At 36.8% G+C, this 15,574-nt stretch overlaps 1 protein-coding gene across 3 annotated transcripts in view; it reads left to right on the top strand.

Annotated features, from left to right (window-relative positions):
* The window catches only part of SPOPL (speckle type BTB/POZ protein like), a 37,510-nt gene that overhangs the window by 13,470 nt on the left and 8,466 nt on the right, over positions 1-15,574 (top strand). For all 3 annotated transcript variants that reach the window (XR_012044311.1, XM_072874329.1, XM_072874328.1), the window contains 7 exons: positions 4,439-4,574; positions 4,758-4,879; positions 5,140-5,291; positions 8,317-8,444; positions 13,004-13,181; positions 13,276-13,331; positions 14,977-15,099. Coding sequence is in view for 2 of the 3 variants with exons in the window: in XM_072874329.1 (XP_072730430.1) it covers positions 4,497-4,574; positions 4,758-4,879; positions 5,140-5,291; positions 8,317-8,444; positions 13,004-13,181; positions 13,276-13,331; positions 14,977-15,099 (837 nt within the window). In the remaining variant the exon portion in view is untranslated. The remainder of the gene's footprint in view (positions 1-4,438; positions 4,575-4,757; positions 4,880-5,139; positions 5,292-8,316; positions 8,445-13,003; positions 13,182-13,275; positions 13,332-14,976; positions 15,100-15,574) is intronic.

Below are 15,574 nucleotides of genomic sequence, written 5' to 3'. Positions count from 1 at the left end.
GTTATATTGGTATATGAAGTAGCTTTGAATCTTAAGATCTCTTAAAAGTTAGGAAAATAGAAAGCTGATGCAGCTTTTGATGAAATTTAGTGTAAATATGTTTTTAAGGAGGGTAGCCCATGCTTTCTTTACACTCTGTGTGCAGGTAATTAATTGGAGATAATCAACTTCAGATGGCTTGAAGTTTAATGCATGTATTTGTTGAATAGGAAAATACTTCAGTCAATTCCTAAATAAAATGTGCTTTGAGAAATCACTTTTTTGTCATGTTATCTCTACCTACTTGCCCACTACTGCTCTGCAAGTAGTACTCAACTCCATGAAGGTCCTGATTTAACAGAGACTGCTCTATTTGGCAGAGTGATTAGCAGGTGAAACCAATACCTACCTTAAGAAACCTTAAGAAAGCAGAAGAAGCGATAAGCCCATCATGTTTGGGGTCCGGGAGTACAGGTTAAGGAAAATACCTTTGAGCTGTTCTTTCCTCTTTTGAAGTAGGACAACGAAAGCAAACTCTCAGTGTAGAATCATCACTGACTGCTGCACCGCATTCAGTCTGGGTTTATCACTTCATTAAAAAACACAAACAAACAACAAAGGTATACATCTCTAATTTCCATTTTGGAAGCTAGAAACTTTTCGCCCTTATCCATTAAAACTTGTTTTAGTGTTCCCAGTGCATGTTTCCTCTGATGGTCAGAGACTTCTGCCTGGCAAAATGGCCACACTGACTGGTTTGTTAAGCCATGTCCAGACAGGCATGGCATTCCCTGAAAACTCTTGGAGCTATTGCCTGATAATGTCCTGTCACCTCTGATGCTTTGTTCATGATTGCCTGCAGAGGAATAAATACAGGTTGTATCATGAAAGTTGTCCCTCTAAGTTGTTTCCTCCTGCAGATAACAGGCCTGTCTTCCTGCACTTCATTGATTTAATTCCACCCAGTCATTCTCCGACTGGTTTTGTGAACTGCAGCGCTGTTCCCAACCATTTGATCTAATGGGCTGTGATGAGGTTTTGGTACTTGAAAAACCTTTTTGTTGGAGCTGATGACAGTGGCTAATCAATGATTCATAAACACTTTCTTCAAAGTACTATTTAGTCTTCTCCCCAAGCAGAGTACAGTACGTAGCACAATGGGTGAGTATGTAGGTGCATCTTTCTTCTCGCCTTCAGTCTGCCCATGCAAGGTCCACTTTGCCCGGGCAACCATCGGTGCCCGCGCGAAGTGGGTAAGGCACTGGCGGCCCGTTCGGTCTGGGTGTCAGCCTGGGGACTGAAAAAACCCGTCCTTTCCTGAACACCTGTACACTTCCCGATAACATCTTTGAAGCTTGTGTTCTTTTTTGCCTTGTAGTTTTGGTAAATATCCCTGTGTCCCCACCCAAATCCTGATTAATGAATTAAGTAAAGTGAGGGGCAGATCAGCAGTACTGCTAAACTGTTTCCCTGCTGTTCTCTAGCAGTCTTTCAGTATGTCTTAACAGAACATCTGATGCTCTGTTAATTTGTTCTCCATTGTTCAGTTTGCTGTTGGTTGATTTTACTTTTTTAAAAATTATGCATCCAGGCATATTAAAAAATAAAAGACTGCTCCTCAACACAGGCTCCCAGTGTGATGTCAAACTATTCAAAGTTCTTGCTTTCTCCCAGTTTTCTCAATTTAAAAATTTGATTGCCGTGGTAAATCGATGCCAAAAAAAGTGAGATACAAATCTGTTCCTCAAAGATGTATCAGGAGCTCAAGAAAATCAGTTATCTGGTCCTGTTGCTGTAATAAGAAACATAGAAAAAGCTGAAGCTATTCAGAAGGATCTGAAAAGTGTGCTTAAGTAAAATCATGGCTTCTGTCAGAACCTGAAATAAATAATAAATGCCACACAGCAAGTGGAAGCAGCCTCTGAAGTACAGACACCCTTGGTAGAACAGTTACAGAGACAAGGCAGTGAACCAACCTGAAAATAATTGAAAATAACCACCTTTGCATAACTTCTCAGTGAATCAAGCTGATTTAGCTGTGAGACAGGATGGGGCAGATAACTACTGGTAGCTGGCATAAGGTCACTGGACACTTTCTAAAGAGGATACTATAGAGCAGTTATTTTCAGCATTTTTCAGTTTAGAGACCCCTTCAGAGCAAACTTGGCTCAGATCTGCTGCTCCTTCGTGGTTACTAGGAGCTGACTGGTCTAATGGACTGAAAGAGTTGAGGAACAGATCTGAGATGACAGTCCTGTGCATCTCATGCAAATGACAAAGTAAGGAATAGGCTGTATTTCTTCTTGGTTTAAGCTTTGGATAATTGAAGAAGAGCAAACAGGTTCAGTAAGGCTGAGGTAAGCTGTTCTAACACTTTCAGGATATGGTTCTGTGTAAAATCCCATCATGTATTTGGGTAACAGCTTCAGTTGTTACCGTTGAATAGGATGTGCTTCCAGAAATAATGGTAATATAAGTACTAATATTTGCTTTATGAAGGAGGGATGTTCACATGTATCCTTCCCAGGAATTTTGCTCTGGGTGGTTCTGTACAGAGAATCAGACCAACTTGTAAACCTGTAAACAAAAGGCATGTAAACAGCTTCCACAATACATGTGATTCCTACTTAAAAAAAAAAATAAAGAAAAAATAGGGAAAACAAGTTCCATTGTCTTAAATTTAGGGTGGCTGTTTGTTACTAGTTTTCATTTATGGAAAGTACTAATTAAGTACTGAAGATTGCCACAAATAAATACCAGTTCTATTTGGAAAAAGTCACTTAGCAGAGGCAGCTGAATTGTACTTGTGATTACGCTTGAATGTCTCCATGATCCATATCCTGCAGGAGAGCTATTCAATGATTTTTCTTCATCTTGTCATAGTAGATCTGTTAGTAGAGATTCGTTAAGGGATCTGATGATATAGCATCTGCTTCCTCATCTGATAAAAACTGAGAATTAGTTTTGTTTTCAAGGTTTTATACATTCGTGATTCAGAGACATTCCCATGTCAGCAGGCTTTAATGTGGAAGGGCTAATTGATATCGCAAGTGAGTGAGAAGAGGTACCAGAACGGCAGGAGGGAAAGAGTCCACTGAGGATCATAGTGATTCACAGAGAATTCTTCTTCCCGTAGGAATAATAAACTCGTTCACATCGTGACTGAATTGTACGTGGTCTTGCAGTGTTGTCTTACCAGTGTTTGCATAAAACTTGTTCCTAAGTGTGTAGCCCATCCCCGGAGGAAGAGTTCCAACATGACTAGTGGTGTGCAAGCACATCTTTTCAGTAAGGCAATTAATGCTGTTCTATTGCAAGTGAAAAGACCTATATGGTGAAGTACTCAAACCTTGCAGGAAGATTGTAGAGTTCTGGTGTTGCTTTAGCGATAGCAGAATATTTTTAAAGAAGCTTTCTGTACAAAGAGAGAAAATGTTGTGTGGCAGAAACAATTGTGACTTTCATCTGGTTTGATCGGGGTTCATTTCACTTCTCTTTAGCAACTTAATGGAGCTGCTAAGTGAGAAGCTGTGCTTCTGGCAGGAGCCTGTCTAAAGATGACAGCAAACCTTACCTAAAGGAGAGTCAGCCCAGTAACCCAGAGCCACCCTCTGACAGGCCCGCCTTCTTCCATTAGCTATGTACAAAGGCTAGTGCAAGTAGGCTGGCTAATTATGTGTCTAGCTAGATGTGATGAATCTGGGCATGTGACTCAATTTCTGATGGGCAGGAGAAATTGCAGTGCTCTGTTAGGTGATAATCCATAACAAAATTGCTTTATTTGCTACTGGAAAGTTCTTCAGAATTGGTGAGTTGACTTAAACTGTTTTTCAGCTTTGTGCTTCGATAGGGAGTGAGCACATGGTTGTGGTGATTATAGTTCTTCAGTTGAATCTGTTGGTATTAAAGATACAAGGCAACCATGAAAGATGCGTGAAGAAAATGCTACTTTAAATGCAAGTTTAGTTTCATACCCTCCCTTGAGAAATCCCAGGACTGTTTGAACCTATTCTACTCCCAGGCGGCTAGGTGCTCTTTCAGGACTGAGTTATGCCTGTGTGGACAACTAACACATTGGTACTAATAACTGAGTGCTCACAGGGTGCCCTAGTTACTCTCCAAATCAAAGGAGAAGATCCTGAAGAAAGTTATAACATGACTGGAGTGATCAAGGTAGTAATTTGCAAAGGCCGTGTTGAAATAATGTCATTAGTGTTCTTGTATGATGCATAGGCACTTTTATAAAGTATTGCATGAGGATTCAGCCTGCAGATTTTGAGTGCAAGTGGTCATTAATGTGTGACACCTAGCTTGTCTAAATACCAAAGCCATTGTCCTCTTTTCAAGTTGAATTTTCAGATGCATCGTTTAGTAAACACAGTAATATGGATATCAAAATATGGAAATTTTTTTCACACTTAAAAAGGGTGAACGAAATGTATGAATTACTTTTTTTTAGGAGAATTACTGAAGTTTGGATTGCTACCTTGATACTATAAACCTGCAATAAGTTGGCAATGTCAAGGGTTCCCACCCCACCTCCTCCTGGGGAGATGTCCAGTGGACCTGTGGCTGAAAGCTGGTGTTACACACAGGTAATCTACATAAATTCCAATGGCTTTGTTTTCTAGTCATAATAATTTAAAAAAAAAACAAAACAAAAGCAACAACAAACCACCTAAAAATATTGAGTTGTGCTGACAGTCTAACTAGTTCTCATAGTTAATGCTTGATAGGTAAGTTTAATTTTATTGACATTTTCTACATCTTTTGTTCAGGTTAAAGTAGTAAAATTTTCCTACATGTGGACCATTAATAACTTCAGTTTTTGCCGAGAAGAAATGGGTGAAGTTTTAAAGAGTTCTACCTTTTCATCAGGGCCAAATGACAAAATGAAGTGGTAAGGTCTTTATTCTAGCAACTGCTTTGTTTTTTGTTTTGTTTGTTTTCCACTTGCAAAAGTCGCAAAGTTAAATTGAAAATAAATATTAAAACTTGGACATTTCTTGGAGTTTTACTATGGGTATGGATTAGTGCTAATTTCAAAGTTTCAACAGTCATAAGGGAAACATTTGTTTTGGTAGCATTTATCTTACAAAAAAATTCCTTAATTTATTCTGGGTACTATTTTAAAATGTACAATTTCTGCATTTCTTTCAGGTGCCTGAGAGTGAATCCAAAGGGATTAGACGATGAAAGCAAAGACTACCTGTCATTATATTTGCTTTTAGTCAGTTGTCCAAAAAGTGAAGTCAGAGCAAAATTCAAATTTTCCCTGCTGAATGCTAAAAGAGAAGAAACAAAAGCAATGGGTAAGGGAATCCTTAATGTATTGCAAGTGGATTTGTAAGAACATCCCAAAGAAAGTCAGTGTTGTGATTTTTTTTTTTCAGTTGAGAACAGAATTTAATATTGAGGTAAACTTTAAAATATCTTTTAAAATATCCTTTTAGAAACTTAATTAAAAATCTTGTTAATGTTTCACACATTTCTGATCACTGAGCTATGCTAATTCTATCCTGAGCAGTATAAATTATAGCACGTTACTAACTGCTGTCACTCCAGGTTCTTGTCACTTAGCTTTTCCAGCAGATTATTCTTGCTTCCTGTTAGTAGGGGTGTATTTGCTTGTTTCTAGCTACAGTGGAAGTAGGTGTTTGATTTCCATCCTTAATTAGGATAAAAATGCATGGTTGTTTTTTTAGACACTCCTTTACAATGTTTTGGTCTATTTCATCTGATTTACACTGTAATCAATTTAAAAACATGAGCAGTGTACCCAAGGAATTAGAAGACTTTGAAATAATTGGTGATTTAATTTAATTGTCTTCTTGATATGAAAAATGTATGGCTCAGTTTCAAACTTACAAGCACAACCTTCATTGGAAACACTTTTTGGGAAAGCTGGAATTCTCATGAAAATGTGTCATTTAGTGCTGGTCTGCACGGAATTTGTGCTGTTGCTAGTCCTGTATATGAAGAATCTACTTTTCTTCCCTCCTCCAGGACTTAAGAGATCTTGCAGGGTCTGTTCTGTTGCAAGTTCTTAATTTCTTGGAAAAATCTATAGTTCTCCAGTACTCGAACCCAAAATTCATGCTATTTTTTCCTTATGTTCTTGTAATCTTTAAAGTAAATTCACAAAACTGAGTTCAAATCTAAAAATTAAATGGTTGGACTTTTTGGAAGGAAAGTAGATGTATATATTTCACTGTTTATTTATCCTCTTCCACTGATGGAAGTTGGTTGCTTCAGTCCCTGCAAGCCTCCTGGTTCTGGAGCATATATGAACAAAGCTACACTTTTATACTTTTGCTGGATCATGGCTTTTGGCTTGAGACAGTCTTCTGGTCCAGTACGGGATCGGTGTGTGTAATTAAATGAAACTGCAGTGTGTGCATCAAAATATTTTGAGATAATCATAGAACCACAGAATTGTTGAGGTTGCAAGGGACCTCTGGAGGTTGTCTAGTCCAAACCCCCTGCTGAAAGCAGGGTCAACTAGAGCAGTTTGCTTGGGACCTGTTGTGCTTTGAGTATCTGCAAGGATGGAGACTCCACAACTCATCTGGGCAACTCATTCTAGTGTTTGACTAGATGCTGCTGGTCCTTTTTTGCCTTAGGCGTTCATTGCTGGCTCTTGTTTGCTTGTTGTCCGCCAGGACCCCAATCACCAGTCACCTATTTCTTCCTCATCAGTAGGTTTGTAGCAGACACTGAGTGCAACATTGCTCACGTTGGCCTGCCCTCTAACCCTGAGCCATAAGCTCTCAGCTGGCTCATCATCCATCATGAGGGAGAGCTCCACGCATTCCTGCAATTCTCATGTAAAGGGCAGCTCCCTTGCCTCACCTTCCTGGCTTGGCCTCCCTAAAGAGCCTGTACCTGCCTGCTGCAGCACTCCAGTTGTGTGAGCTATCCCACCACGTCTCTGTGAGGCCAAGGAGATCGCAGCCCTGCAACTGCGCACAGACCTCTAATTCCTCCTCTTTCTTCCCCATGCTGTGTACGTGAGTTTACGGGCACTTCAGAGAGGCACTCAGTTGTGCTGATTTCCCAGAAAAAGTATGAGAGCTTTCTTCGTAATGCTGTCCTAAATGAGGAACAGGCAATGCAGGATGGAAGGATTTTGAGAATCTGAAGATGATGTGCCAAGTGGTACTCTAAATGCTAAAAATTACAAGGTGCTAAAACCCAAAAATCCTATGAGTAGATGTGTCTTCAGTTTCTGCAGTAGTAGCTATCCTGTATTTGGCACTACAGGAATTATAAACATCTTTTAATTTTGGAAAATTACCAACAGAAATCTTATTTCTTGGGCTTTCCAGCCATTTACCATCTGCTTCTGGAGATGCTCTGTTTTTATAGAGTATAATGATGCCTGACTGTAGATGTCCTTTGTAAATTGATAATTCATGCATAGACTGCTGCTTCAAGTGATGAAGCTGTGTATAAAATAGGTAACGAACCAACAATTTAACTTTATTAGAAAGAAGAAAAATACAATTACTCTTTTACGCTACTTTATTTTTGTAGGTTTTGTATCCTTAAATTGCTACTGATCACTTAATTTCAGAGGGTTAACACTAGTTCTTGCTGATAACAGTGAAAGCTACCAAGTTAACTGTAGTATAGAGAAGTCACTTTCCTGATGTCTTTATTTTGGACGCCGTAGAAGAATGCTATCTCTCTCTCATATATATATATATATAAAATTAGCAAATCTGATGGATTAAAAAAATAACTCTCATAGCTATGGCTAAAAGGTAAATATAAATAATATCTTTTTATGACCAAAGAAATAGTTTGTTACTTGAAAGCTTTTATTTCTGTTTTGCTTTTTTAATGCTTTTACTGTATTTCAAAATAATTTCAACCTGTGAAACAAGATTTTTCATTTCAGGAAGAAGTCAAAACAGATTGTTATGACAACTGCAGAAGTGTTGTCAGAATGCATTTGTGATGACAAATTCATTGTAATGGTACTTCCCTGTGAACAGTTTCTGTTTTGACACATTGGCATTCTTAAACATTAACTGAAAAACCCTGCTCATGCTGGATGGTGCCTAAGATAACATCTAAGGAGATGATATGGTTTGAATTGCAAATTGTGCTCTACTAAGTTCTATCAAGTGTTTTATAAAATAACACTATTACAACATTTAAAAAAATTTTAATCAGTTGTGGGTTTCCTAAAAATGTGACACACATGATCCAAATGTGTTAAACGGCTTCATTTTTGGATTAACACTTAGCCTTAATATAGAATTTTTAGGTGTTATTATTTGTTAATATTGTTATTTAACTTGCTTTATTTGTACATAACTGTTTTATCAGAAAGCCAAAGAGCGTATCGATTTGTGCAAGGCAAGGACTGGGGTTTTAAGAAATTTATCCGAAGAGATTTTTTACTAGATGAAGCTAATGGTCTTCTACCAGATGACAAGCTTACATTATTTTGTGAGGTGGGTATAGTCTAAGTGGTAAGCTTTTACATAAAATATTTTCTGCTCTAATAAATTGAGGTTTATGTTGGTTTAAACAGTAATGTGCTATACAAGTTGTCTTCTGTAAACTATAAATATGGTAAGATACACATTTACTTGCTTTGTCTGCATTGTATTTTGTTTTTTGATACACGTACCCTGAAATGTAGAATAAGTCTGAATTGATCACTTGTAAACTGTTGGTCTTCTCCATGAATCTGCCAGGATTACATTAGAATTGACTATAGAATTATTTATGCAAAAGGTGACTGATATGTGCTGTCTGTAGTAGTAGTATTTTACTTAGGTCACTTTTATTTAAATAATAAATTGTATTTGGAATTATAGGATTGTTTTTCACTGGATAAGCAAAATAAAATATCTACATGTTGGTTCGCATTATAAAAAAAAAATAAACTAATTGTCACAATTTGTATTCCTGTAATATCATAATTGATGGCTTTAACCAATGAACAGGTCTTTCAAGTGAATTAAATACTTTATTTTTATAGTAATTGTTACATTTTGTTTTTTGAACAAGTGCATATATCCTGTAGAAGGACTGCTTAATACTGAGAATTAATATTGAGGTCCGTGGTATAAATTTAACTTCATGGTGTATCATGGGTCACTTTTATAATATCAGTTATGTTGGTAACCTAAATTGTCATATTAAAATTCAGTAAAATGCTTACTCAGTGTTAAAAATGGAAACTAGAGAAAGTTGCAATGTAAGTACAGTGTATGTTAAATATACATTGGCCAGTTATCTTTGCTGCCATAAAGTGATTAGTGGCTTAGGAGGATGATAGATGCTCTAACTGCTAATAAGTTTGCTTTGATCTGTGTATTTACAGGAAATGTGTAAAATTGTCTTGGCAAGATTACAATTTAATTATATGTCATTATGCTGTGTAGGAAGAATAATTGAAATGTGGCCCCTGAGAGTAGATATTGCAAATACAGTGCATCTTATTTTCACTTAGACAAGTTAAATTAGCTGCATGATAAACTTGTTATGAATACAATTATTTGGGTGATAAAAGTACATGTAACAAGTGTTTTATGGTTCTGTAAAGATACTTTTGAGTATTTGCTTATTTTAAGTTTTCCTAGTAATGAATACTTTGATGTAAAGGAACAGCTCTTAAAAAATTGTGTGGTTTTGGAAATAGGTCACTATCTAATTTTAGAGATAAAGTTTGTTTAAAAAAAAAAAAAAAATTGAACAAATACGGAATTTTCCAGAAAAATGTTATTTGCATTTTGATGCTAATCTTTAAGTATAACTGTGTTTCCCTACAAAACTTCTTGATGTTTTAATGTGAGTGGCTTTTGTGAAGTGTTTGACCTACCCTGATTATAGATGCTGAAGGAAGTACAACATTGAGCTGTGCACAGTGAGGATGTTAAAATAATTTCTGGCTTGTTTCAGGCTAAAGCAAAAAAATTGGAAATCCAAATATTTTTAAAATTTGTTTATTTGGATGTGTTCTAGCTCTTTAGCCGTCATTAGAAATAACAGGTGTTGTTTGAAGGACCTGTTTCTATAGACAAGTCTGAAGTTTTTGTCCTTTTAAAATTTAACTAATTTCTAATTTTTGCGTTTGCCTTCTTTCTTGTATCCTAGTTGGAAGACTGACTTACTACTTCTTAAAACTATATTGCACTTGGCTTGATAACACTTACCAGATATAGTAGGTATTTAGTAAAGGTCGCTGAGTACCAGGTTGGCTGGAGTAAAGGCTGGCACTTCTTTTCTCCCTGTTGGGTTGCAGAAGGATTATTTGGTCTTCCTTGGCAGCAAAGATATTCCTTCTGTGTTGCTGAACATTCTTAAGATCAGTTGGATATGTCCTTGGATTGGAAACTGAAAGGTTAAGTTAAATACTTTGCAAAGTCTTGTGTTGCCACCGACAAGTGACCTATTGATTAAATACAACCTCATAATTTTTATTTTTTTTAAGCAAACTGGTCTTTGTTTCACTCCGTTCTCACTTTCCATATAATCTGAAATTACTGAAGCCTTGTGAGTATTTTCATTTGCTAATAGAATAGTAAATTCTCTGCAGGGATGTTTTTCCTAGTGAGTGCTTTCACAGATCTCTTACCTGGCTTAGGTTGAGAGAGTAGTCTAGGGTATCACTTACATCATCTTTACTATTAGATCACCACAGATTCAAAACCGAGAAAGCTATACACGTTATCCGTGTAAACTGTCATCACACACAGAACTTGTTCAAGTCCTAGTTTATACATTTTTATATACCCTTACACATGAGGGTATGTAATACAGACAGGACCTGTGCCCCTAAAGTATGCATGCCGTGCACAAGCTGCATGTCGGGTAGCTTCCTGAGAAGTAAACTAAATCAGACCTTGTGGAGTACCTGGAAATCCCGGCTAGATTGCTACTGCTCTTTAAGATAGGTTGTTCACTATTAGTTCTAGCATCTCCTCACCCTGCAGTTTAGTGAAGAAATACCTTTACTCTTGCGAGTGATTTTTATAAACACAACTCTAAGGTGCCTGAAGTAAGTGTTTGGTATCAGGTGTTGAGACAATCATAAACCAGTCACTTTTAGCCTAAGATGAGTTTTTAGTAGTTTTGTGGGATTGACTTGACTGGATTTCAGCTTGATTTAAATACATTTTAAAAAAGATAATGCACTTGATTTTAAGTATACCATCCAGACAAGTGAGATACGAAATACCAGACCTCTGTAAGTGTTTGTATTTAGTATCTTTAAAAGTTGTTACAACCTACAGAGAATACGTGCCAGGCCATTCAGATGTAGGAGACTTGAATTAAAATTTTGCTCGGGTTATATCTTAAAAGGATGGTTCATAGCAAATTGTTGCATTGCACAACTATCAATATATACTTGAAACTATTCTAAAATAGCAGAAGCTTGGAACATCAGAGGTCAGCTTAAGTACACACACAGAATGTGTAGATGACCTTCCTAGGCACTGTCTACAGCTAACAAGAGGATGCTGTGCGCACAACTGGGATCATGAACTTTGAGTCAAGTCTCTGGAGAAGCAGAACTCTCCTTTGGCAACAGAAGACTAGCTTTGCTAAGCTAAAACTCTGTTTGTGTGTATGTATATCTCCTGAAATCACTCTGTGTGTATGAAAACTGTGAAATAGAGTACACAATAGCTCTATAGATCTTTTGATGTTATAAATGTATAGACTTACTGTGAAGATGGAATTTCGCAGTGCTTTGGGGTATTTTTATTCCTTTTAAAAGGTGGAAGAATATAAAGGAATTTCTTATAATCACGAGGGGGTATGGGATGAAACAGGGAATTAGGCAATGATTGAAATCCCCAGGCTGCTGTCTTAATTGGATCATCCTCCTCTTCTGATCTGGAGTTTGGTTTGCAGTGCTCTGACTCTGTGAAGCTTAGCTGTGCTATTTTTGCTTTATGCCAGATTTATTCCAGATGCTGTGCCTCTGGAAATCGAACAAAGCACTGATCTTAACAGTATCAGCATTTTCTCTTAATATATGATCCTAATTTTCTGTATTTGGGAGATGCAGTGATCAAGATATTGTAGTATGGCGCTGCTCTTTGCAAAGGTTTTCTTAAGGCGTGTGCTCTCAGACAACAGAAGTAAAACCTGCTGAGCTCTTCTGTTTTCCCAACATACTGATTAAAAGGACTTAGTATGTAAAAATACCCGAAGAAAGCAAGTAAGAATGCTACTATCCTGTTTACTTCTTATGGAAAGACTTAAACATGGGGAATAATGGCAATATATTCACTTCAGATGCACATATTTCACAGTTTTCTTAACTAGTTCTGTACAAAAATTACATCCTGTAAGCATGCATTTCATTATTGAAGTTACTTACATACTACATCTTATATTTCATTGACTTATATTTCTAAAGTAATGGCTTTTAATCTCGTTTGGAAGACAATCACTCATGATTCCTGCCTCAGCTGGACACAGTAAAATGAAATAGTGAAGGAGCTATGTTACTTGCACTTAGTTTGCTTTATCACGTTGCAGGTTAAGTATGAACTTACTGGAATTAAAATTAGGAATATCATACTATTCAAAATTTCTGTGGATTATTCTTAGGAAACTTTTCTGTGATCTTGTGATCCTGATGATCTGTTTAGAATTTTATATTGTATATTTTTTAGTTAAATGTGTGAAGAGTGTTGAATTTATCTCTGAAGTAGTGTTAACTTTTTTTTGATCCCACTGGTATCCCAAGAACTGTATCTGTCCTTGACATATTTACTTTGGCATTTGTCAGGTGGCATGTGGTATTGTGCTCTTTCTTTTTGTTTTGGTTGGATAAATAGACAACATTACAGTCTCTAAGTAAAGCCCCTATTTGTTTTATGTTACTTAAAAGTAAACTGTAAAGCATTGGTTTATGGTTCCGGCCTAATGCCGGAATCACCACTGTTTTTTGCTTTGCTTTGGAATTGCTGAAATTTTAGCAATAGGTACTGTAATTATTATTGGCATTCAGTTATGAAGGAGTTGTCTTGCTGTGATTTTCTGTTAGGTAAGCGTGGTCCAAGACTCAGTAAATATATCAGGACAGTCTAATACAAACACTTTGAAGGTACCTGAATGTCGACTAGCAGAAGATTTAGGGAATCTCTGGGAAACAACAAGATTTACAGATTGCAGTTTTTATGTAGGAGGACAAGAATTCAAAGCTCATAAATCTGTCCTTGCAGGTACTTTCTACTTTTGTATTGCTATTATTTTGTAATTAAAATTGCTAAAAGTTTAAAATTTGATTATATTTAATATTTACTTTCCTTGCTACAGCACGATCTCCAGTTTTTAATGCAATGTTTGAACATGAAATGGAGGAAAGCAAAAAGGTAAGCCTTACTGAAAACTTTACATGTAAATATTTGTACCTTGTGAAAAAGGGAGAAGTTGCAGAAAACTTGACGTATTGCAAGTTGAAGATGAGTACTACGTGGTGCTGCATGAGTGGAGAATGTACTACTCCTGAATGCTTTCCTGGTGAATTTTGTGGGAGTTTCTTTGTGTGGGAGGAGCAGATAGGGCTGACTGTGGGGAGGTTCTGGAGGATTTGTTCTTTCAAGTACTTGTGTCTGCCCTAGATCAGGTTTTTAATGTTGGCTACTGATGTAATTGACCTAGTAGTGTCTGCCCCTTTTTGCTTTAATTTATACCTTTACTTAAGCTAATTTGAGTTGCAAGGTTTTGCTATAGTGTATTAAAACACTTTATATGGTACCTGGGACACAAAGAAACAACAGGTGAATTATGACTCAGATTAAGCCCTGAGGCAGTGAAGCACTCCTTTTCATTCACAGTTTCTGCATGCACTTGACCTGTATAAGTGTTTTGGATGGATAGTTACTTAATCAGCACAGAGGGCTGCTTCTGCTTTAATGCACTTGATATCTCCCACAGCGAGGAGGAGTTAATGTCTTTCATGGAGAAGAACATCTAAAATGGGTTGGTTATAGGCAGAATCCATGAAAACGCAAGGAACTGATCAGCTCACTAAAGGATTGTAATAGATGATCATCACTAGTCTTAGAGGCCGCAATGATGCCACTTGTGTGAACAATACATCAGGTGAATATGGTGCTGTAGTACAGTTGAGTTTCTCAAACGTAGCATTTTTCTTCCCTGCACTTCTCCAATCTGGAAGCTTTCACAGGTAGAATTAGAATATTGGAAGCATTTTATTGGGATTTCTGGACTGAAAGAAACCCAGACATGTCCCAGCTTCAGTAGTGTGCCGTGCTGGGGGCCCTTGCCTTCATGTTAGCAGTAAACCTCCAGTGCAGCCCTGCTTCTAAATACCATGTGTGGTTCAGTGGATAGAAAGCAGAACATGTACATCTGATGTGCTGATAGCCTATGATTTTTGTACTGCATTCAAAAGTCTGGTGCTTGCTTCTACATCTTTGACATAATTTCCTACTTTGTTAGTTGCTTATAGGGGATACTATTAGAGGATGGGGTCAAGCATGCAATACCACAGATTTGTTAGGAAGACCTTTAGCTACATGTCAGACTTGCTTTGTTTGCTTTTTGGATTCTGAGAACAAAATGTAGGCTGTGTTGACTCAATTTAAGTCGAGCCAAAAATGGCTCACTTTCTGTCTGCTGCTCTGACTTCTAATATTCCAAGCACATCATTGTAGGGTTGGAAGCTCAGCAGCACTTTTAAATATTCCTGAAACTGCCTTGATTTTTATGTACACCCTGTGCAATAGAGTCCAGAGTTTGACATTTCTAGAAAAAAGTTGCAATTACTTTTTATTGCCTAAGGTTTTCCAACTGATTTCTACCTGACTTTGAGCTACTGATTTTGGTTACTTTCTGCTTAATATTGTTGAATGTTAACTTAAATTTGTAAGGATTTTGTATGATGGATGGCAAATGAAAACTTGTAGCATGCATGCAGATGATATTTGATATGTTCAGTTTAAAGTTGTAGCTAAATTCCAGAGGCTTTTATTGATTGTTCTTCTTTACCAGAATCGTGTAGAAATAAATGATGTAGACCCTGAAGTTTTTAAAGAAATGATGAGATTCATTTACACAGGAAAAGCACCAAACCTTGAAAAAATGGCCGACAATTTGTTGGCAGCTGCAGACAAAGTAAGTAATTGACTTCTAAGTTCTCAAACCCGATGTCTGCTTGTGGAATGTTCTTCTAAAAAAAAAATATATCTTTTTTCAGATTGATACGTATTCTAATTTTTTTAAAATGTGAGAAACAGATCTCATCAGAAATGGAGAAAAATGGGAAAGAATAGACTTTTTTAACAGTAGAAGGCTATAAATTTTTCTGGACCAGAAGTGTTTCAGATATTATATTTAGTATCCAAATTTTTTTACAAATTGGGACCATTAGTATGATTTGGAAGATCGGTCTTGAATAAAACGTATCCTAGATCTTTGTATTCTTGAAGAGGATTTATACAAGTGTTTGAATTAACTGTGCTCCCTAAAGTACTGCTACTTCAGAACTTTCATCTCTTTGTCTTCCCTACAAACGTAATAGTTCTAATAATTCATCTTTCCTGTATTGGGATCTTGTATTCTCTTTAAACTCTTGCTCTGTGAAATACTT

The sequence above is a fragment of the Ciconia boyciana genome, chromosome 10, assembly GCF_034638445.1.
Source record: "Ciconia boyciana chromosome 10, ASM3463844v1, whole genome shotgun sequence".
NCBI classification, from domain to species: domain Eukaryota; kingdom Metazoa; phylum Chordata; class Aves; order Ciconiiformes; family Ciconiidae; genus Ciconia; species Ciconia boyciana.
Note: the sequence above shows the minus strand (reverse complement) of the source record. Positions and strands in the feature narration are given on the sequence as shown.